The sequence below is a fragment of the Pochonia chlamydosporia genome, chromosome 5 (assembly GCF_001653235.2).
Source record: "Pochonia chlamydosporia 170 chromosome 5, whole genome shotgun sequence".
In the NCBI taxonomy this organism is placed as follows: domain Eukaryota; kingdom Fungi; phylum Ascomycota; class Sordariomycetes; order Hypocreales; family Clavicipitaceae; genus Pochonia; species Pochonia chlamydosporia.
In genome coordinates, this window is record NC_035794.1 from 2,140,175 (window position 1) to 2,162,725 (window position 22,551).

The 22,551-nt window shown below is 50.6% G+C and overlaps 7 protein-coding genes across 7 annotated transcripts; 3 read left to right on the forward strand and 4 right to left on the reverse strand.

The window, feature by feature from the left end:
• Positions 1-159: 159 nt before the first annotated feature.
• Positions 160-879, reverse strand: VFPPC_13932 (hypothetical protein; the record flags this gene model as incomplete). Its single annotated transcript, XM_018291704.1, has 1 exon — positions 160-879. The coding sequence occupies one exon, from the start codon at positions 877-879 to the stop codon at positions 160-162; it is 720 nt and encodes a 239-aa protein (XP_018142030.1).
• Positions 880-1,680: 801 nt separating this feature from the next.
• Positions 1,681-2,984, forward strand: VFPPC_05952 (alpha/beta-Hydrolase; the record flags this gene model as incomplete). Its single annotated transcript, XM_018285066.1, has 3 exons — positions 1,681-2,021; positions 2,078-2,708; positions 2,778-2,984. The coding sequence occupies 3 exons, from the start codon at positions 1,681-1,683 to the stop codon at positions 2,982-2,984; spliced, it is 1,179 nt and encodes a 392-aa protein (XP_018142031.1).
• A 933-nt stretch (positions 2,985-3,917) lies between these two features.
• Positions 3,918-5,423, forward strand: VFPPC_05953 (C6 transcription factor; the record flags this gene model as incomplete). Its single annotated transcript, XM_018285067.1, has 1 exon — positions 3,918-5,423. The coding sequence occupies one exon, from the start codon at positions 3,918-3,920 to the stop codon at positions 5,421-5,423; it is 1,506 nt and encodes a 501-aa protein (XP_018142032.1).
• Positions 5,424-6,770: 1,347 nt separating this feature from the next.
• On the forward strand, positions 6,771-7,828 carry VFPPC_05954 (extracellular tungstate binding protein; the record flags this gene model as incomplete). Its single annotated transcript, XM_018285068.1, has 3 exons — positions 6,771-6,921; positions 7,008-7,405; positions 7,469-7,828. The coding sequence occupies 3 exons, from the start codon at positions 6,771-6,773 to the stop codon at positions 7,826-7,828; spliced, it is 909 nt and encodes a 302-aa protein (XP_018142033.1).
• Positions 7,829-8,264: 436 nt separating this feature from the next.
• VFPPC_05955 (chromatin assembly complex, subunit p90) lies at positions 8,265-10,260 on the reverse strand (the record flags this gene model as incomplete). The annotated part of the gene is made up of 3 exons (XM_018285069.1): positions 8,265-8,671; positions 8,730-10,049; positions 10,113-10,260. The coding sequence occupies 3 exons, from the start codon at positions 10,258-10,260 to the stop codon at positions 8,265-8,267; spliced, it is 1,875 nt and encodes a 624-aa protein (XP_018142034.1).
• Positions 10,261-11,718: 1,458 nt separating this feature from the next.
• VFPPC_13933 (hypothetical protein) lies at positions 11,719-12,801 on the reverse strand (the record flags this gene model as incomplete). The annotated part of the gene is made up of 1 exon (XM_018291705.1): positions 11,719-12,801. The coding sequence occupies one exon, from the start codon at positions 12,799-12,801 to the stop codon at positions 11,719-11,721; it is 1,083 nt and encodes a 360-aa protein (XP_018142035.1).
• A 5,708-nt stretch (positions 12,802-18,509) lies between these two features.
• VFPPC_05957 (ankyrin repeats (3 copies) domain-containing protein) lies at positions 18,510-20,396 on the reverse strand (the record flags this gene model as incomplete). The annotated part of the gene is made up of 1 exon (XM_018285070.1): positions 18,510-20,396. The coding sequence occupies one exon, from the start codon at positions 20,394-20,396 to the stop codon at positions 18,510-18,512; it is 1,887 nt and encodes a 628-aa protein (XP_018142036.1).
• Positions 20,397-22,551: the final 2,155 nt, after the last annotated feature.

Below are 22,551 nucleotides of genomic sequence, written 5' to 3' on the forward strand. Positions count from 1 at the left end.
AATTGTGCGAATTCAACGATGAGCCGTGCCGCGACAATGGCAGGCGTTTTTGCGAATGCAACCAAAACTCCCAATCCTGCGAAATAGTGCAACTGAACTTTCCGAGTATGCTGAATGTCATACTCCATAGTATAACCAACCCGACAAATGATTCTCCCATTAGAACGAGCTCACGGGGTCGACCTCCCTCCCCTTATGGATGTTGACACGACTCGTCCACACTGGGACCGAGCCAAAGTTGTTTGGCTCCGCGATGGCGAGCATCTTGTAGACAGTCATCTGTCGATTTCTCTCCTGCTGGGGCCGTCCATCCTGCGCGACACACTTGGCGCATTCGAAAAAGATTCCCGCCGTCTCTTCTGAGTTTCTTCCCGTATATGAAACCACCTGTGAGTGAATGGTCTCCCTCTTACCATTGTCAGTTACGACCTTGACGCTGTGAACCTTTTTGATCCATTTGAAGCAGGCTGCACAAAGGGCAGCATCAGCTCGAGGCTCCCCCTTGAAATCCAGCGGATAGACGCGCTTCATCATGGAGAAGGCAAGCTTGTCGCCCATTGGGATGTTGGCAATTTTGCGACTGTACTTCATGCTGGGAACTTGAATTTTGAACTGATTTACAACATGTAGCAGGCGACGGCACGAAAGACCAACACAAAGGCGGTCGACGTCATCGTCCATTTCCTCAATGATGCGAAGAGTCAACTCCGGCGGAAGGAGGAGGACAGGACAGGATATAAGAGCGTCCTTGTCGATGATGTTTTCAGGAATGACAAACTTGGTGGTGGAGACATTTCTTGCCACCTTGACAGGAGTAACCAGCTTGCTGGTAGTGAGGGTAGACTTGCTAGTAGCAAGGGTAGATTGAGATTGCGCCATGGCGACGACGATGAAGTTGAGGATTTTTGGTAAAGAAGATTTTTTTGAGAGGGTAACGGTGTATATTGCTTTGGGGCTGACTGGTGAAGATGGCAGACAAAGGCGTTGATGAACAGCGTTGAACAAAACAGCCAAACAGTTGGGCCTTTGTACGATTTATATAAGAGAACTAAAAGCTTGTCTACGATTTAAGATTCTAAGAGAGTTTTTTTTTTTTGTTTGTCTGTTTGAACTTTACGTTGAATCGAAAACTGGCGGCCGTCACGATTTGAGTTGGTCACCGCCTGCTATGTGCGCATCACGATGGAAGTTTATGGTGTTGAGTTAGTCACCGGCCCAGAATATGGTTTAGTAGCAGTTCTAGGAAAACTAACGCTTCTGATAGGGTCAAGTGCGTTAAACTACTATTTGAAATGGAATTTTCTAGTATATAATTAATTTCCTGATTGGGACAGGCAGATACGCGAATACGCTTCCCCGTTGCGTATCTCGCCTTTGTAGCGCTTACACCACTGCCACACTGGAGATGGCCTTGGCATCGCAAACCGCCATTGTCGTATCTAGATCTGCGGCAAACTAAAGATATAGGCATTTTAGAGATACGCTTATTAACTACCAAGCGACTTCAGGCGTGTTGATGACGGCGATGGAATGATACGTCGAGTTGAACTTTCTATAAAGTAGACAGGTGTTCTCTCGAATTTAGAGTCAAACTGTATCAGGCACAGAACTTTAACTATATTTCATCGCAAGTAAACTTCCGTACCTTAGTCACACATCACTACACCAAAGTTTATCACCATGTCCGTCATCATTGGAGCTATCGCTGTCATCATCCACCTCCTCAAACCAACGAAAGCCGAACCTAACTCCCCAGCAACATGCATCGACCTATCCATCCCAATCACCGTCTCTGCAAACAACACAGTGTACGACACTCCCAGGATCGATAGCAGCATTGACGTCGCAGACTGGATGTGGGACATGTATACATGGTCTCATGCCAACTTGACAAGTCGTGTCAACGGCACCATCCACGTTAAAGAAACGTTCAACATCAGCGGTAAACTATGCGTGCCGCATAATGGTAGAAAGGCAGATATTCTACAGATAGCCACACATGGAATTGCCTTTGACAAATGGTTTAGTCATTGTAAACTCAGTCTCCCAACCTCCCACACTAATTTAAGCTCCGCAGGTACTGGGACGTGCAACATGATCGACAAGCGTACAACTATATCGACGCAGCACTCAAGAACGGATACTCTATCCTCACATACGATAGAATAGGCAACGGGCGCTCCAGCAAACCTAATGCCTATACCGTCGCCCAATCGCCCGTGGAGGTAGAAGTTCTTCGCGAAATCACAAACCTAGTTCGAAGCGGTAACCTAATCGCGGCATCCAAAGCGAATGCGAGCGCAGGCAAAGTCATTCGCGCATACATACCCAAAAAAGTCGTCCACGTAGGCCACTCGTTCGGATCGGTCACCACCGCCGGCATGCTCTCGCAATATGGTCATCTCAGCGACGGCGCACTATTGACAGGCTTCATCCCAGGAAGTAAACTCGGCGTCACCAGGTTTTCAGAATTCGGGTACGAGTATGCGCCGGAGCATGATGCACGCCGCTTCGGTGACCGTTCGTCGGGGTACGTAGTGCAAGCTACCAAGACCAACATTCAGCAGCTTTTCCTCAAGAAGGGCTCGTTTGAACCCGAGTTGCTGCGTTATGCTGAGGCGATTAAGCAAACGGCGTCAGTGGGCGAGATGTTGTCTGGTGGCGCATTTGTCGGACATGCGGCACCATCATTCTCGGGTCCAGTCCAGGTAGGAAATGCAGTCCAGCCATCAAATTATTGCGATTTCGTGTCAGGTTGCTAACTCGGATCGCAAAAGTTCTTCTTGGGCGAATACGATGTCCCTATTTGCGCGGGAGACTGCAAAAACACGTACGACATGGAGGTGTTGAAGAAGTTGTACCCCAAAGCGACGGATGTCTCGGTTTACTTGCAGCCCGAAACCGGCCACGGCCTGACATTGTCTAGAAATGCGACGGCGGGATATGATGTCATGTTTTCTTATTTGGAAGAGCACGGGTTGTGAAACTATCCGGAGGGACAAAAGTTGCTCCATCTAGAAGTTCTGTGGAGGCAGTGCAAGTTGAGGGCAAATGAGAGCACTTGAGAGTATTTGGTTTCGCAGCAACATGGAAGTGACACGGTCGGCATCCTTTACCACACCTTGACTAGCTTGGTAGCGTCCTGTCCTGTCCAGTCCTGTTCTGTAGTGTCAACATAGTGTAGCGTACCGTTGCATTAAAAAACTGGGATTCTTGCATCCATTGATGGTAGGGACTTCTAGTTCCTCCGTTTTGGTGTTTGGGCAGCCAGTCGTCTTACATGCGTCGCCCGGGTTTCTTCCTCGCATCAAGTTGTGATTGGTTGGCTAGTCGAAACGGCTTTTGCGGACACAACATTGAAAGTCTTGGCAAGCCCTTTTAGGTGCTGGTCTGCAATTCCAAATCATCAAAATTGCTGTCCAGATGTTTGCTTCCAAATACACTTGCTAGCTGGGCGGCGCAGCGCATTTTGTGGGCGTGGCTTAGCCAGCTGATGACAACTTCCAAATGTTGTCTCGGTACTTGGTGCATGTTGCTGTGAATATATTAAATAGGGCTTCTTCTAGAATTCCATTTACAATGGTTTCTAGAATTAGATGTACAGTATTAAAACCAGTTGGCTGGCAACATAATAATGGCAGCCGGCAGAATTCACACCATGCTCACCAGCAAAAAGGCAACATCGGAATTCCGACCGCGAAGGTCTCATGAAAAGTCCAGAAACGGATGCACAAGGTGCAAGCAGCAACGAAAAAAGGTTCATACTCACAACATGTCACAACTCTCGCAGAAACTTTCTGCTAATCTCCTGCCAGTGTGATGAAGTCCGACCAATTTGCTCGCGATGCGAAAAGCGAAATCACTGTTGTCGTTATGACGCACCAAAGAGAAACTCTATCGGGGAGTGCGTCTCCGAGATGGCTGAAGAGGATTTTACATCACAGTCTCTGATGCTGGAAGTACCCGAGTCGAATTATTTGGGTGTTCCTGATCTCAGTCCAAGTTGCTCATCCTGGTCTGACAATTATGTCTATGCCACCGACTCTACCACGGGCTCACTCTCACCATATCCGCAGCCAAGCAACTTGAAAGCCCATGAGGAGAGTCAAGTGTCCAACTTGTTGAGCTCGCAGGATCTCGAGCTCCTCAGTCACTACATCACACACACGAGCCGAGTCATTCCGTATGACCAGGAAGACTTGTATGCTCTACACGTTGGCATCCCAAATCTTGCCTTCAGAAACAAGCCCCTCATGGCATCGATTCTTGCTCTTTCAGCAGCCTGTAAGAGCTATGACATTGTGCAACAGTCCCCAGAGCCGTTGGAGAGGCTGGATGAGTTGCATGAGCTTCTGTCCCTTGCAGACAAACATCATAGAACTTCTCTTCATCAAATACAAGGCGCCATTCGCGACAAGGAGGAGCAGTACGATCCTGTGTTGGCTAATGCGGCGCTCATGGTGCTCTATGGTTCGTCTAGCCACTGCGTTCGTGTGTTACTGACACAAATGGCAACTCGTCGCGGTATAATACTAGATGATGAGCTGCTTCCGACGCAATCGCAGTGGATAACTCTCATCCGCGCTGCGCATACCGCGTATACCGGTTTGCTGAATGGTCCATCTGAGCAATTTGACGATGTGTTCGCCAGCCCTGGTAGCGGCGCAAGTGCCAGCATCACCTTTGAAACCCCGTCATCATCAGTCGACAACGTTTACTTTCCTGAAGATGGACCGTCCGAAGGAACAAAGCGCTTTTTGTTCCCCATTGTGTCGGCAACGTACGGGCCAGCGGTTGACAAACTTATTGCCAGGGCTCAAGGGTTGGAGACCCGCACCACCTCAATTGCCGAGAGCTCCCACGCAAGCTCCTGTTTTGCCTCGCTCGATATTCTGCAGGACATTTATAGCACAGTCTTCCTGGGAAAGGAGACGACAGTCGATGCGGAACCCCCCTTCTTCTACCTGGGGAGGCTGCAGAGCGTGTCGCCGTGGTTAAGAAGCTACTTGGGCCGGGTTACGTCGTCCACATTGCCCACGCCATCCAAACCATTGCGGAGGACCATCATGGCATTCTTGAACCGTGTGCCGTTGGAATATCTTCACCTCGTCCAGTCAATGCTCGACCGCATTCCCGTGGTTGGCCACGTCAATTGCATGGATTGGGATGTCTCGATGTCGGCAGCGACCCCCACGCAGCAGCTAGCAATAGATATTTTTGCGCACTGGCTGATTCTCGTCATGCTCCTCGACGGCGTGTGGTGGATTGGCGGAATAGGAGAATGGGAGTTGGGACGCGTGCTGTCCTTTGCCGACGCCCAAGGATGGGGGATTGAGTTGACGGAGCCTGGTGAAAGGTGGTGGCCCGAGAGCATGTATAATGTCAAGAAAGAACTGGCAGAACATGTGGGCAGGCCGTTGTAGAGACTGACAATTCAAGTGTAAACTTGTAGTATTAATGCAGCATCGTCTTGATAAACCATGCGGTACGTGAATGAATTGTGGCTAGCGATGTGCCTCTGTTTCCAGTATTGCAAGAAAGGCGGTGGTTGACCAGACGTGACTGAAGTCCTGGTACCTTTCATTTGGACTCGCATGTTCAATGTTGTGATGACTGCCGTTTCTGCTGCAGATGGACAAACGACCACGTCTTGTTCGGCACCAGACAGTAGAGCAAATGCAAGCCGTACTGTCAAAGCCATTAAAGTCATTGAAGATTCCATTGTTCTATATGTCCGCTCACTGTTGCTGGGTTCACGGCTTACCAACAATCAACCCCAATCGCTCCAAAAGGGGGACGAGAGAGACCTAGAGAGAACATTGAAAAAAACCACCAGACTCCTGCCAGCTCCAGCCTTCATGCCACAGGCTTGTTCACCGCAGGAACGCCTGTGCTGACACTTCAATGTTAGAGATTTTACAATCAGCAGCAGCTGGTGGACCCCGATCCCAAGCTCCTTGTCAGCGTTTCCCCATCATGCTCAAGTGCCCAGTGCCTGGCTTCACATCACATCTTCCATTGCACGAGCAACCCACAAAACAGAGCAAATAACCTGCCCAAAATATTCGCCAAAAATATTTGCAGCCTATAGCTTTTCAGCAGCGAAAACCAAAGCTTTAAAATCCTCAGCCGCTTATCCTCCTCTAGAGATTTTGATTCTCCTTGACCTCATCTAATCTGTCTCATGCCGGTTTTTTTTTTTTCCTTCGTCGAACCCCCACAAGCCGGCAAAACAGACTCCATCCACAAAATAGCCACGAAATAGCGACATGTAGTCCGTCTGCCACACCCCAAATCCAGCAATCACCCCGTCGATCCGAAATCAACCTTCCGATCATCTTCCAAATATGGCCTGCATCAATCCCAATTCAGTGGATCCCTGAACTGAAACCTCTCAGCTTTCCCAGCGTAGCCCAAAGCATCATCAGCAAAAGTGGATTTTGGGCCTCATTGACGGAACCACGCAATTTGTGCTGCCCAAATCTTCTCCTGCTATTGGATAGTCAGAGCGTCCCAATACACGGAGTCTTCCCCGGATGTGCAATACGCATTTAGTTTGGAGGACATGCCTTGCCGTCCGAGAATGCCGGGGGTGCCTTGTCTTCAGCTTGATTGATGAAAAAGTAAGAAACCCCGAGTTCCTCTCTGTGTAACCGTACTGCTTCTGCTTCCTTTTTCATGTGCATGAGTTGACTGTCCATGTCACTTTATAGTGAATTTGACCTTTTGCTTCGACAGTACACCAAGGCAACAGTAAAATTATGGTTAGCATGAAGAACCTGTTCATCGTTGGCTTCGCAGCCTTGTGCTCAGCCATCGAACCCACGACAATATATGATGGAGGTTTTGGCAATAAAACAGGTTCCAAGGTTGAATTGCGAATCGGCAATGGAGGCGCCGGACAAAGCGGTCTCATCAAAGGTACGCACGATACAATATCCTCATACCACCAAATCTGACCTTTTTATTCTTTCCTCGCGCGTACCAATTGGTCTAACCCCTACCAGCTTTGGCAGATGCCTTCATCAAGGACACCGTCTCCAACGGCTCCTCTCACTTCAAAGTCGCCTGGTACACCTCCGACACCACCTATTCCATCAAGTACCTATCAACCGGCGACCTCGACGTCGGAATCACTTACACGCCGTCCGCGGAAAAGATTGCCATCAACCAAGGCATCGCCCTCTCCCCAACCTACTATGCCTTCCGCGACCACTTCCTCCTCGTTGGGCCCAAGGAGAATCCCGCCAACCTATCCAAATCAGATGATATCCAGACCATGTTTTCCAAAATATTCGACGCCGCAGAGAACAAGGGTACAAAACCGCCAGTACGCTTCTTGAGCAGATATGACAAGTCAGCCACAAATATCAAGGAGAGTCTCCTCTGGGCCGGCATTGGACAGGTACACTTCTTCAACTTTTACCAAGAATGCTGTTATACCGGCCTTGCTAATGCAGCCACTTAGGTTCCCTGGGCGACAGCCTATTCGACATGGTATCACCAATACATCGCGTTTCCCATCCAGGCCCTCACAGCCGCCATCCTCCTCCAAGAATACACCATCAGCGACCGTGGAACTATGCTGTCGCTGGACGCTAAACTTAGAAACGAGACGGTCATTTACAAAGCCGGCACTGACAACGCAGACGATCCGCTCCTGAATCCAGCACATCTTTTAATCGGCAAGAAGGCGCCGAATCCCAAGATGGCTCTGGCCTTTGCCAAGTGGTTGGTCAGTACAAAGGGTCAAAATGTGATCAAAAACTTCAAGAAGGGTGGCCAGGTGCTATACAGCGTTGCCCCAGCCTCCAATTCAACGGCATAAGGAGTCCAAAAGGGCGTCCCATTTTGGAAAGAAAGCCTTAAGAACAATCATCATAGCTAGATGTAGCGGTAGTAGAGCAAAACATACATAATATTATACGTTAAAACTTACGCCGGAGTGAGTAATCTTACCACCCGCCACTCACTTCTCACCAGCGACGGGTCCAACCATCTGTGTCATACGAAGCTGCTAAGTTGAACCAATTTCGCAAGGCAGACATAGATGTGTACGATGAAGATGCTCCATTTTCATTACTGCATGCAGTTTTGCAGCCCTACGCACTCTAATATAATATGTACAGTACGCGCAGGAAACCTTCAAGAGAAGTATAATAGGTAAATGCCAGCCAAGTTGCTCCTCGCTAAATCCATTCCGTAATCATGATGAAATCAAATGCGCAAAAACCCACGGCACCATGTAAGGATTCGGATCATCGTCACAGCGCAATCTCGTGGCCTGGTTTGAGGTCCCATTCTTTCGATCGACCAGCGCCCTTCTTCTCAGCCACATGCTCTAGAGTATTCTTCACTTCAGCGCGTGACACATTGTCGCGGAACTGATGGAAGATAAAGTCGATGATACCGACCTTGGATAATGCCTTGTTATCGAGTATGGCTCGCTTGAAATCGTTCAGAAGCTCGGGCTTGACCAGCTTCACAGCTGTTGATGCATTGGTGGCGGCAGACCCTAAAGCGGCAAAGGCATTTGCTGGTGCGGGTGGTGGTGGCATTTTAATGCAAGTCTCGGGTGCCGAATTCGCTGACTTGGCCGGCTGCTTCTTCACTTCTGGTTCCCAATACTGAGTAGAGAATGGATCAATACCCCAGGTTTGTTGCAAGCCTTCTGTATTTATGGCGGTTAGCATCCATTGACAGAGGCTTAGCTTGGGTATTCATCTTACCATGAATAAATTCCATCTTGTGCTCATACACGGTTCTATTCGGGCCAAGCCGGTGGTGATTCTCATAGCAGACGCCGGTAGACTCAGGCTCCATCGTGTTCCCAAATACGCGTCTAGAGAGCCCGGCATCATCGGCGTCGTCCAAAAATCCATCCATATCGTCTTCCTCATCGAGCTCCTCCTCATCATCCTCCATGTCGATGTCTTCGCCCTCGTCTTCCTGCCACTCAGCTTCCGAATCATAATCGTAATCCAGTGGCAGTCGTCGCCCCATGGGTTTGCGGGCAAGGCTATTCATTGCGTCACGGCCCAGGGCATATGGTTTCAAGGTGATTGTGCCATAGTACGGGGGCCTCACATCTTGAGAAAAGGCTATCACCTTTTGAGGAATTTCTGCCAACTTCTTCCGTGCCTCCTGGTATATGTCGTTGACGCCAGCGCCGCCCGCCGCATTTGTGTTCTCTGACTCCCGATAGGCTGTTTCCATGATATGCTTGACGGGGTGGTGGACGCGGCCGCGTTTAGGCACTCGCCTGGCAAGACAGAGCAGCTCCAATGGGTCAAATCCTTGGCTCTCCTGATTTTCCGACAATCGTTGGCATGTTATAAAACCATCGAGAATTCGGGATTTAGCCGCCTTGGTCTCGTCATCCATCTGTGTCGCTGAGGCAGCCAATCGGGTATTTTCTCGCAAGAAGAATGGTTTGAACAGCCTTTCATACTCCGTCTCAACTTGCTTAACAGAGCCCTCGCCGTCTTCAGCTTTTGCAGGGCTGCCGTCAGCGGAGAAACCATCATTGGCAGACTTCTTTGGCGTGCCGGGCATCTTGAAAAACGCATTAAGTTTCGGCTGACTCCGGGCCTTTCTGTCTTTTTCTTCCTGGATACGGCGTTGCTCTTCTTCCTTCTTCCGCTTCTTTTCGTCACGTTGTTCAGCTTTGAGTCGATCCTCTTCTTCTTTTTGTTTCCGTTTCTCTTCCCGCTCCTTGGCGCGAGCAGCCTTCTCCTCGTCTTGTTTGGCTTTGTCTGCTGCCTTTTTAGCCGCCTGCTCTTCCCGCTCTTTTTTCTTCTCGGCTAGCTCCTTATCCTTAGCTTCCTTTTCTCCAGCCGTAAGACGCTTTCGTTTCGGCGCAGCACCTTTGCCCGAAGCCGCCATCTTGTCTGAGTTGGTTTGGTCGCTGGGTTCCTGCCCTGACGGTGTCTTGGTCGGAGTAAGAGGAGAAGGTGAATTCCGGGCAGGAGTACTGCTTCCGGCCTCGGTAAGCGCTGGTGAACCGCCTGGTGATGAGTGAAGTTCGGTTTGAACTTGGGGAGGAAGCACTGAGAGAATGTCAGTCCGGCCGTGAACCGTGCCGTGAATGAAATGGCAGAACAGCTGCTTACAGCTGTCACCCGACGGCCGAATGGAATTTATCTTGGACTTGGGTGTCTTCGCATCAGGGGCATCATCAATCTTCACGAAATCCGCTTCAAACTCATCGTGGCTCCTCTTTCGACCGACTGGCCCCATCTCCTGTACATTATGGGACATTGCGAACAGCGGCATGGGCAGATCTTCTTCGCCGCTAGTAGCAGCGAAAATGGCGGTGCTAGTTGGCGACAGTATCGGGTCGCAGTGTGTTTATGCAGGACATAAAAGGGAGGCGAAGTGCGAAGAGTTATCGGTCGTGAGGGCACGACGAGGTTGGCATAAACTCTCGTTGGCAGACAAATATCAGACAGCAGAAAGATCAGGCCAAGTAGTGGGATAAAGAGTTGATATTAATTCCAGTCATGAAAAAGATTGGCGGTGCAATGAATTGTCACCCGTAAATTAGACGCTGCGAATGCAGTTCGGAGTTGGTCTCAATCAGGGTGAAAAGTGTCGGGTGCCTGTCACGCATTTGTCTGAGGGTCGTGAAGGCAGGAGCATCGAACGCGCTCCGCGTAAATTTGGCGCTGCAAGCTCCCATACCGCAGGCACCGCCCAAGATGGCCCGGACGCGTCAAGAGGTCCCTGAACTTGTGCCGCCCGTGTGTTGCCACAACTAGCCACACTCTCAAGAGAGCCACTTGAACCGATGTGGCTGGATTCTCAACTTGAGTTCCGCACTAGCCACACGAACATGCTACCCCGCGCTAAGCTATTTGGAGAATCAGTGGCTTGGCCTTCGTCACAACATTATCTCATTATGTCGGTCATGGTGCAATACTTCTGACAATTTCGTCCCTGCGCACGATAGGAGGCTAGGATCGCGAGTCGCAAGATTGTTTTGGATTCACATGGGGATGCCTGAACAGAAATGTGTAGAGTGCATCTAGCCTCTGAAAGTGAGGCTGTGAAGCCCAATCGCGGAAGCAAGGTATGCAACGTCACTCTTATCATCTTGGGAGGCCTGTAGCAAGTTAAGCGCCACCGATACTCAGCGCTAAACGAGGCCTGTCTAGTCGGGCGATCATTGCATCACTGCATGTCACAAAAGGGTTTGCCAGAAAAGCCAAGGGTATCATCAGCAATCATGACATGACGGCCTTGCGGCTATCACTGCTCTCCTATTATTGATATTTATATGATCTTCCTCTTATTGCAGACTGACTTGACGTGTCAGGCCAATAAACACGCGCTTTTATCTCGCCATGCGAAGGGTAACAAAATAACCATGCAACATTTTGCCAAGCCCAACACAGAGACAGCAACGAACATTAGCGATAGTAGTAAAACATGATAGAGAACAAATTCCATGGTATCGAAGACCTGCGAAACCATTTAACAGTAGCGAGTGATTAACTCGTTTCCCTTGCGCCCTTAATGCAACGGGGGACGGTTTGAAATGACGGGTATTAGGGTTTGGGCTAGGCAAAGCGAACGGCCGGATAATCCTCAAGTTGAAAAATGACAACCCCCGAAAGAACCCTGCTTCTCGGGTTCTTTGATGAAGCGATGTTGCGGGACACCGCTGCCGAGAGTATATATATCAATGTGTGTATAGAAGATGTGATAGTGTGTGCATTAATCAGGATTGGCAATGAAAAGACGACCCGACGTGAGTGTTGCAGTTCGCTCGTCCACACTGCCTCGTCGCTTAAGCTCATCAGTGCTCTTGACACTCTTCTCTCTGATCAAAGCCGAATGCTTCTGGGAATTGGTGGCCAATTTAGGGATGCTACCCAATTCACCAACATTGTCGGCCCGCTCACCACTACTAGTGCTTCGTGAGCTTTGTGCCCGGCCCGACGCCGAGTCGTCGATGGGTTTACTGGTCTCCTCTGGCTCTTCAATGAGACTGTCCGTTCGCTCAGGGGTGTCGCCAGGACTTCGTCGCTGACCGGCAAGAATGACGGAGCCTCCAGAAGATCGGTACTGCCCACCTCGTCTACCGCTTCCGACACTGCTTCGTCCACTACTTCCCGTGCGACGGTGATGCGCTCGAGAGGTAGTCTGAACATCGTCCTCGTCACTGCTTCCCCCTTCCACTTCGGTGGCACTGAGTCGCATAGGCACACCACCAACACCAACGTGGTTCGTATCACCCGGGGCATACCCAACAACAGGTGTCTTCCCGTGGTGTCGGATTTTGGCGGCGACTTTGCCAGTTGCGCTGATTCCGGTATTTGTTCGGCTGGCTGCGACAGCACCTCGCGGCCCGCCGACCACTTCCAAATTTGCTCGCATCTTGGCTGCCTTTTGTTGAGCGGCTACTCGAGGGTCTTCGTATTGAGCGCGATCACACCAGACTGTGGCTTTTTGACGGCGCAATAGGGCAACGTAGCTGGATGACGGAGCCGTGGTCCCTCCAGAGCGACTGGAGATTGAACGACGAAGATCTGTGGTCGAAGAAGTCCGATAGGCTGCGGGTGGCTGCATGCTAGATGTTGTGCTAAACGTATTGACAGACGGCGAGCGGCGTGAGTTTTGCATATGGAGAGGCACTGCCTGAGGATACTGAGAACTAGGGGCTTGCTGCTGTTGTTGATGTTGTTGTTGCTGCTGCTGCTGAGGGGGAAATATGTTGGATGAGGTCGTTCGGGATCGTGAGTGACCGTATGCGTTCGTTTGGTCCATCGGTCTGGACATGGCATGCGGTTCGAGCATGTTGGGCGAGAATTAAACTGCGACGAGTTGGGCCTCGCCGAGCCAGGTGGTGGTCAAATCGCACTTGTTTTTCTTGTGATGAAGTGGAAACTGCCTTCGAAGTTGGACTTTTCCGCACGGAATGAGAGCAGGGCAAGGCAGGTAGGCAGAAATTCGGGAACGCGACAGCCCAAAGGATCGTTCGTGTCAAACGAGACAAAGGGCGGCGAGGAGAGCAATGTCGTCTGCGTCGGATCACCTGAAACCTCAGTGGTCCCTCAGTCAGGCTGACTGCCTGGGTACCAGGAGCGAGATGGGAGGAACTCTGCACAATCGCCTCGACGCTGTCGATGGGGTGAGGTACAAGTTGAGGAAAATCTTCTCCGGGAAGGAAGGGCGGCTTCTAAGCTTTTAGAATGTATGGAGGTCGTAAGGCTTAGTCGAGAGAGAGAAAACGGAGGCTCAAAGGGAAGGAATGGAGGGAGGAGCGAAAAAGAGAGCGAAAAGCTAGTGTGCGGTGGCAGAAGGCGGTGGTGGAGCGTCCAAGGCTCAATGGGCTCAATGTGCTCAATGTTTGTGGTTGTCTGGTCTGGTTGCCTTTGGCTGGCGAAACCCGACATCTGGGCCAGACCATGCACCTCATCCCATCCATGTCCATCCATGTCTGCACCAGCGCTTGGGCTTGGGACTGGGCCGATGGAGCATGGGAGGCCCGAGACTTCGACTGGCTTGAAGGGGGGACGACAGGCCAATTGGTCCAACGTTGCATGAGGCCACGAGCGGAGAGACGGGTGGCCGACATCACTTGTTTAGTTTCTGGGCGCGGCAAGGCTAAAGCAGGACCAAGGCGGACTGAGGTGAGATGCGTAGGAGGATTGGCTGGGAGTGAGCACTGATAGGGCATCAGGGACACTATTGAGCCGCGGAGAATGGAGACAAGTGCTTTGATGGGGCCAGAAGGCTTTCATGGGCATGGGAATGTGAACTTGACTCCAGTCGAGCAGCCCACTTGCGCCTGGCATCTTGTGGGACCAGGACAGACCAGACTGGACTTGGGAACCAGTGTGTAAACATGGAAGGAAAATTGACATCAGAATTGACATCAGAACATTGAAGCTAAACTGGAGGAGCCGGCTGGCCGGATGGCGCTCAATGCTGGCTGAGTGTTTGGCACTTGACAGCTTGAGTCTGGTACTTTACTTGCATTTACCACCCAGACGGCACCAGCCAGCACTTAAACGCCTGGCCGGGCTGCAATGGATCAATTTGATGTCTGGTCAACTGGTGATGTGGACACCATCCACTGGTCACCGTGGCTGCGGGCGTTTGGGGGCATTTCGGGAAACCATACCACTGGTTCCAAAGTCAAAGCTGCATGTCGGCATCAGCCAAGCCGTGTTCAAGAACCAGTAGACGTCTAGTGGGCGTTTTGGATTCTGAGTTTTGTTTTGTCAACGGTGATGAGTACTGGGGCTGCTGGCGTCTACTAGAGCCCATACCAAAGTTGACACGGACCAGACAATTGCTGTTGTCTGTTGGATTCTCGATACTGTCTTGATGTCAACTGTCAACATTTGACATCAATGGGACTGGGCAGTTCTTGGGCGGCACTTGGGCTGCGCTGCAGGACCAATCAACCCAAGTACACGTGAACCCTTACTGGTCCTTGTCACGTCTGCTCCAAAAGGAATAATCTCTGGTGCCCGTATGCTCGTGCAAATAGTCACCTGGCAATAACTTCCCAAATGGCTGCTTCGAAAGCACATCTCACCTCCATGACGATTGACCGACTCTCGCCCTTGGATGACCGGAAATCAACTGCAGCCATATGGAGGGAGTACTTCCGGATTGAATTGGCCACTTTCACCATCTGCAGCACTCTGGAAACGACGCCGACGACCATGCCAGCCATAACCAATGCTACGCTGCTGCACAACCCAATCCAGCGCACATGCCCAAAACCACAATGATGTATTGCCAGCCTTTCAACAGCCAAAGCACGCCACATTTGAGCGTTTTAGCTTCCACTGGTTTTGTTCTACCCCACGATGCTCCTTTGCAGCGAGAGCCCATTGTCCCGCCAGCTGAACGATCCATGAATATTCTGGTCTGGTCCGACAAAGATGGAGTGGTGCGGCGGGGCCTCATGCCGCTTCGGGCGCAGTGGGAAGCACCTGCCTTTGTGGTCGCAGCCAGACCAATCATCCGCCTGCCTTCAATCGTGATGTAATGAACAACAGGGACATGAACCGCCATTATCACAATGTTGTCAACCTGGAACTGGCTCGCATCCGCTAGCGCCGAAAGTTGATGTTGAAGCTTCCTATCCATACCGGCCGTCGTTTCTGATTTGGGAGAGCAAGATTAGCCGCCGAGGTCGATTCTGGACACAAATTCCCTGCCATTGACAATTGCCCTTATCCCCAATCCCTGTGTCAATATGTCAAGCAGCTGGCTATAATTGATCATCAATCAATCAACCCCGGCCAGCTATTTCGCCTTACTCAACGCGAGCTTGAGCCTTGGTGGACATTACATCACTTTCAATGTTTCTCGGTCGCTACAAGTGTGGCCAACTGTTGCCATTTGCGACCAGTGCTTGCCCGCACAGAGGACTGGCCTGGTAGTTCGTCACGTTGAGCCAATTTGCCAACTTGGAAGAATGTCGTCAGAGTCGGTCAATCCCCCAACAACCTTGAACAGCGAATAACGTCTAGATGACGATATGAGCACAAGTCGGGGCGGTTTTTTACTTTCGGTAGTGCAACACATCCAACTATCGCAACCCAACGTCTCCAGCAGGACACAAGAAGCCCATCTGGGTAAGGAACTAGACGAAGGTGGCTGATGCGCAAATTTGTGCACCCGAGTATTGGCAGTTGAGGCGGTCGATACTTGGTGCAATGGCGCATTCATCAAGCCATATCTTGGCCCGAGCCTGCCGGAAGTCAACTTGAACTTTGACTGGTATCTTCAACAGGTGCAATAAGATTCCGGCAGAAGTCTGCAATGCCGACTAGAAGTCTAGTCTGAAGGAGTAGGCATTGCTTTGGTGTAGCAGCGGCGCACAGGTCGGTCTGATCAGATCTCACCATTGATGCAGCAGAAATGTCTGATACTGATACCTCACTGTCGATCATTTACTCGCGTGGGATCTAACTGAGAGTGTCTATTCGCTAGGCTACAGTGCATTGGACCCGATGCAGTAATGCTACCTTGACAGAGCCCGCATATATATATTTGATAGCAAATGTCTTGTCATACAATCCAAGGGCAGCGGGTGAGTCGACAGCAGCCATCATGCTTTCGTCAAGAAGTGCAGATGTCTCAGCTTGGGCTCTGGCGCATTGGTTCGGATCGCAGTTTGTTTCGTCCCTTAGGAGTCTTGCTTCTTCCAACGCGCGAGTGCATACCCTAATGCTCTGCTGACTGTAAGCAATGGGTTTCTGATATCGGCCCGTCAGAATCCATTTGGCATAAGCCATGTGTTCTCGCAGAGTCGAATCCTGCGTGTTTCATTCTTAGTCAAACTTAACCACTTCCTCCACATGCAGAAGGCGTCCCTGGCCCAACACCGACGAAAAGGCACGTCGAATATTGTCTCATACCGACCACCTAACATATGCTGCCAAACCATTGGACCCGAAGCCATCAATGCGGTGTAAGCTTCCTGTCATTGACGGTGAACTGGACGTGTGCCACCAGCTAACATCTCAGCTTGGGCAACAACCACGGTCAGACTGCATATTTGGTGGGGACAAAGGTCAATCGACGGCAGTTTCTGGCAAATTAGGTTTGTTATTCCTGTCCCCAGTACCATTGAAGAAATATTGACACTTTGGCCTTTGTCCTTCGGAGCTGACGAGGTGCAGATAGATGGCAAGGTGCATATGTACCCTGCGCCAACAATTCCACCACACTGCCGCATGTAGGCAATATTTGACAAGGGCTCATGACCCAAACCAGGCGGAAGCTCACCAGCTGGCTGGTGAGATCACTTCAACGTTGCAATGTCCAGTATCCCATGGTGTATAGCCTATCACCAATATTGTTTCAAGTCATACAAGTCTTCTTACCAACTTCTACACCAAATGCTTTCTCTCCATGGTTAGGCAACTGATCAATTCGAAGCTCATAGCAAAGACTTCAAAGAAAGGTTTATGGCTGGATGCACCCTCGGCCGATCCACAACATGAACGTTATATATATTGGGCCGCATAAATTGCGTCGGAGCAATCTGGCGAGGCGTTCACGTCTGGAGGCGGTGGGCAAACTAGTCAACCAATTCGAGTTCAAGGCATGCATTCATGGCAAGTTCGGTGCAGTGGTTCGTGCAGTGTGAAGATGCCATGAAGCTTCTGGTATGTGCTCACCTCAGAGGGCTCCCATAGAGTCCCATCATTCAAGCATGAAACGCTGCATCTACTGTATGTATGTGCAGCTGAGACGGCATATCCCGAAGAGGCACAATGTCTGGAATGCATGTCGCGCAGACCATCGCTTATTCGCCGGTCTGAAAGTACCCTAGGTACCCATTTGCAAATGTGGCATTAGACGGTGTGCCATGTTGGGCATATCAATTGATCCTTCATCACAACAACATAGCTGGACTGATTTGTTTGACAATCTGCATGAAACTATCAGTGCAGCAGTAACCCTTTCTACCAAGGAAATCAAGGGCCCATTGCACGAGAACATTGGTAAATGCACACGCTATCAAAGTGAACGATCAGCGTTAAGCCTTGCTCCGAAAAGGCAGTTAATGCGACTGATGCGAATGTCATCATCAACGGGCGCATCCTTTCCACAACTCCCAGCCTTGTACTCCGTACACCACGGCTGAATCAGTCGTGCAGCCGCGCGAAACATTGGCCTATCCGTCCGACCGGTCACAAGCAAGTTGCTGATAGCATCACCACGACCAACTTGACCCTGTTTCCGCGACCAAGCAAAATCAAGGACGGATACATTTCCAACCCATCGAAATCTCGATCTGGCCCCAGTCGGGGATCAACTTCCAAGCTTGTAGCTAATGGCCGTTGTGCTCCGCGTGTTGCAAGGCATGGGGTTGAACAACCCCCCATCCGGCAATGTATCAGCGATCCCTGCGCTGCTGGCCTGCAATGTCATGCCATGCCATGTTGTACCATGCAACGAATGCCGCGATGGGATGTGCAAGGGTTGGCCTGTCTTGTTCAAGGACATGGGAACTTTTTCATCTGACGGTTAGAAGGGATATGTACCCCTGTCGTGATAGCGAATTTTCCCCGCAAACACAAGCACAATAGATTGGCCAACTGTTCAGAAACCGGATTGAACGTCTGTGATGATGCTGTGATCCGTGACGTTGGTGCAACTACGTAGGTGATGAAGGCATGTAACCAGCCTTGAATATGACATGACTCGGTTGACGCAATTCTTCATTTCGCACTTTGTCTAACATGCTTGCTGGGTGCGCATCAGGTTTGGTCTAGATTGCGGTTTCGTCCCAAATGTCCCATCTATGTCGGTCACTTAAAGCCAGTGACACCGTTATTCCGAGATAAAGACTGCAAGTTATTCATTGAAGTGCAGGCTTGTCACAAGCGTAGCAAACGGTCACAAGGTCAATGCCCTGCGTTAAAAGAAAATATGACTCAGTACATTTCAAGTAATACAAGGAACAAGGCAATATTTTGTGTGTTGATGTATGGACTCGAGTCACACACCGCAAGGTTACCAGGTGACAATTAGGATATGCTCCTCGGCATCATCCCTCCCAGCATCGCAATAATGTCGTAGTAACCGCCGTCTCGGGCTCTCTCCAGCGGTGTCATCCCATCATCATCTCCTGCACAAGGATCAGCGCCCAAGTTAATCAATCTCTTTATATTCCATATCCATCCCCTCGAGGCAGCTATCGATAGCATCGTCCTCCCGTTGCGATCTTTACTATCGCAGCTCACTCTCCCTGTTTGCAGCATCGTAATCCACGTAGCTCTGCACTCCTTCTCGAATGCGTGGAACAAAGCATTCTGGCCTGATACGGGATGCACAGCGTCCAAGTCTAAATCTTCCTCCTCAAGTAACAATTTTGGAACTTCCTCGCGGTTGAATTCGCAGGCATAGAGGAGTGCGGTTCTGCCGTCTCTATCACGAGCGTTGATATCACACGTTTTGCGACGTAGCAGAACCTCTGCAGACTCATAGGCGTCGAAACAGGCCGCAATGTGGAGGAGAGTCCGACCCTTGCGGTCGACGGTTTGTTTGTTGATCTTGGGTGAGTCCAGTAGCATTGTCACGATGCATCCAACGTCCCATTTCACGGCGTTGGCGAGGAGTGTCCAGCCACGAGCGTCTACAAAGTCGTCTTTTACGTCGTCGTGGTCGAGGAGGAGCTGTACGACTTTGGCGTGTATCGCTGTATCCCAGTATCGAGATCGAGTTGCCGTCCATAGTGGTGGTTCTGGCTGGGTCGTAGTCAGGCAGACCTTGTTGGAGTGTAATAGGTCGTAGACGATTTCGTAGCTACCAGAGTCCAAGGCCCAGCTGACGACTGAGCGGCCGCCGGCGTCTCGAGCGTCTAGGTTGACGTTGCCTGCGTCGCGAAGCATTCGAAAGATGGAGTAGTTTCCTTGCCGTGCAGACCACATGAGTGGTGTATAGTCTATCAAGTCGCGGGCATCAATTTCTATCCCTGACACTGCGAGGAGCAATCTGAGTACATCTTCGTGGTCGTGTTTTGCAGCACAGACCAGCGGTGTGCCATCGACATCGCTCCCTCTGTACTCTATGTCCACTTTCCCTGTGTCCAGGAGTATCTGTACAATATCTGCGTATCCTTTCCTGACGGCAATGTTGAGTGGTGAGTTGCGTATTTCATCGGTAACGTTGATATCCAGCCCTTCGACCGTGATCAAGGCGCGGACTATCTGAGGGTGGCAATGCAGGACTGCCTGTGTAAGCGGTGCGATTCCCTTGTTGTTTTTCGTGTTTACTTCGCATCTTTGATCTGCGATTAGGAGCTTCACGATATCTAGATTTCCAGATGTGCACGCATGCAGAAGAGCAGAGTTGGTCGTGACGTCTAGCTGGTTGACGTTGACTCTGCCCGTGGCTAGCAATTTCTCAACAGTCTTGATGCGTCCTGACTCGGTTGCCAATATCAGCGGCGTCTGCTGGTAGAATCTGGTCGACACGTTCGGATCCGCATTACATGAATAGATGAGATAGTCGATAATGTGGTCATGTCCGTTGATGGCGGCCAGACAGAGAGGGGTGAGGCCGGAGAGCTCGTCTGTAGCGTCGGCATTAGCTCCCTCAACCTCGAAGAGGATTTTGAGAACTTCCAAGTGTCCGCTTCGAGCTGCGACGTGAATTGCAGTGCCGCTCATGTCAATACGACAGTGAATGTCGGCACCAGCCGCGAGAGCCTTTTTGGTGGTCTCGACACGGCCATGCGAGGCTGCCCAGAGCAATGCCGCGCTGTGGGAATGTAACACATCTCTCAGATAGAGATGCGGATTCAGAGAGTGGTATAGAGACTTGCAGGCTCTAACAAGAGCGTTGAGGTCTTTATCCGATGCCAGATGATCTGAGATGCATTGGTGCAGTTCTGTTGGTAGATCACAAATCATGCCACACGCCGCATGAGACTGTGCGCACGAAGGGACAGTGCGGCTAATGTTTGCTCCAAGGAGACGACTTTCTTCTCGGCATGCGTATTGTGATTCGAAGCCGATATGGCTCGTGTTCTAATCTTGCTCAATATTCAATGTTGCCTGGAGCCAAGGCAGAGTCGGATGCCTGGACGTTTGTTCAATGTTCCAGAACTGATGCCTAGCTACCTAAGTACATATCAAATGCGGTGCCTGGCGGGTTCAAGTTTAGCAACATTGAGCCGGTCAGTGGTGTCGCCCCTCTACCGGCAGCCTGTAGTGGCTGAAGTGCTGTCAAGAGGACATCGAAGACTGGGGATCAGACCCTTGCAGTTGAACGACAGGACCCTTTCACTGCGACTGCAGAGTGGACGGCGATGTTGCTAAGGCTGCACAGTCAAATTTGATTCAAAAAACTAAGTGTCCAACTAGCTGCCATCTCCATACTCTGGGCTGTAACTTATAAAAATATCCAGGATATCCAGAATCTGATTCTCCTTGGGTTACTTGGCTACCCTGGAGGCAGCTCCATTTCAACATGACCGGCCTAGAAACTTACACTCCAAACCCTGGGCCCAAAAATAGCAACCACAATGTCGGCAAGGCCAATGTTGGGTCATTTTATCCAACTCGACGCAGGGTTCGAGGTGAAGATTGTGGTTCATGCTGGTCTACAGAGCAGGGAGAGCCACAAATAAGACATGTGTGTACGGAGTAGTACGACACAAGGTCCCTAGTGTGATACGGAGAATTCTACGAAGCGATGGAAGCAAACATTCATGGTCCCTAAGCGCAAGTATGGCTCGAGCGACGAGACGGCGCTGAGTTTGCACATCAAAGCTTAGAAAGATATGGACATAGACTCTTTGGCATAGGCTGCCAAGTAAGCTGACTGACAGTCGTGTGCAACTCACGATGTATTCATATGCGCGCTCGTGCCATACTGGGTGTTACGAGGCAGATTCCTGTCTCCAAGTCTAGACTCGGTAGAGGACAGTTACAGCCTGCGAAAAGAGGTTGGCCATTGCCACAGATATGATGATGGCATGGTGGTGGATCGTGGCGCTGCTGGTCGCAAGCCAGGCAATACAAGGGATACAATACAAATGCACGAATTGGACCGCAAACTATGTGTATCAGTAGGAGGCTGTCAAAGGTGTCTCACTAGACGTTGCTAGCTACTAAGTACTGGCTCGGTAGACACGTCCGCAGGTGTCCAGGGTGACGTTGTGACGACGTCTGCTGTAGCGTTTGAAAACTTTAAACAGCAATGGCTCACGCGACCTTGACCTTGATACAATCTTGGGTCTGGTGCTGGGGGAGGGAGAGGGGACGGATTTGAATCAACGCATCATCCTAGAAAATCATGGCCAATGAATGCACTGACGCCGACTGGTCCCGAGTCCAGGCAACCAGACTTGACGCTCTTCTTGCACACCAGACAACATTGAACATTGAAGATCAGACCAACTTGACGGAAGCCGGCACATTGAGATTCAATGTTGGTCCGGCAATCGGCAGGTGGCTGACGGAGAAATGCAGCTCCTTTCGCATTGACCTATTTCTGCCAGTTCCAAGTCACCGACAACGGCCATGAGCCACCAATTGATCGGTGCAATTGATCGGTGAGTGAAGAGGGTGATGGGGAATGAGCAGCAATTGATGCCAGGCATCACAGGCGACAAGGACCAGGTCAGTTGGGAGTCTGGTCTGGTTGGTGTTGATGGGCATCCACGCTGTTGCCAGGGTCAGCTTGTGCTTGATGATTGTGCGCCGTTCGGATCAAAACGGAGCTTCAACCAAGACGAATGGTCAGATGAACGGCGGTCACTTTGCAGTTAATACAGTATATAATGGAGAATGAGCAATAATTAACGAACTGATGAATGAAGCAAACACCGGACCAGACGCAATGCCAAGGCCCAAGAATTGATAAATACCCAGTGCCAGCTTTGAACAGATGATCCATCGATGACTTCCACATGCTCAGGTGGCAGCACTAGCACCGTTTGGGCCGACTCATAAATTACTTGCTTGCTTGCCGTGCCCATTCACATCATCGCAGAGGCGAGAGACAACATTTGATTGAACCCGTTGATCACCGAAACGCCCAGATCCACCCGCAACCACCCAA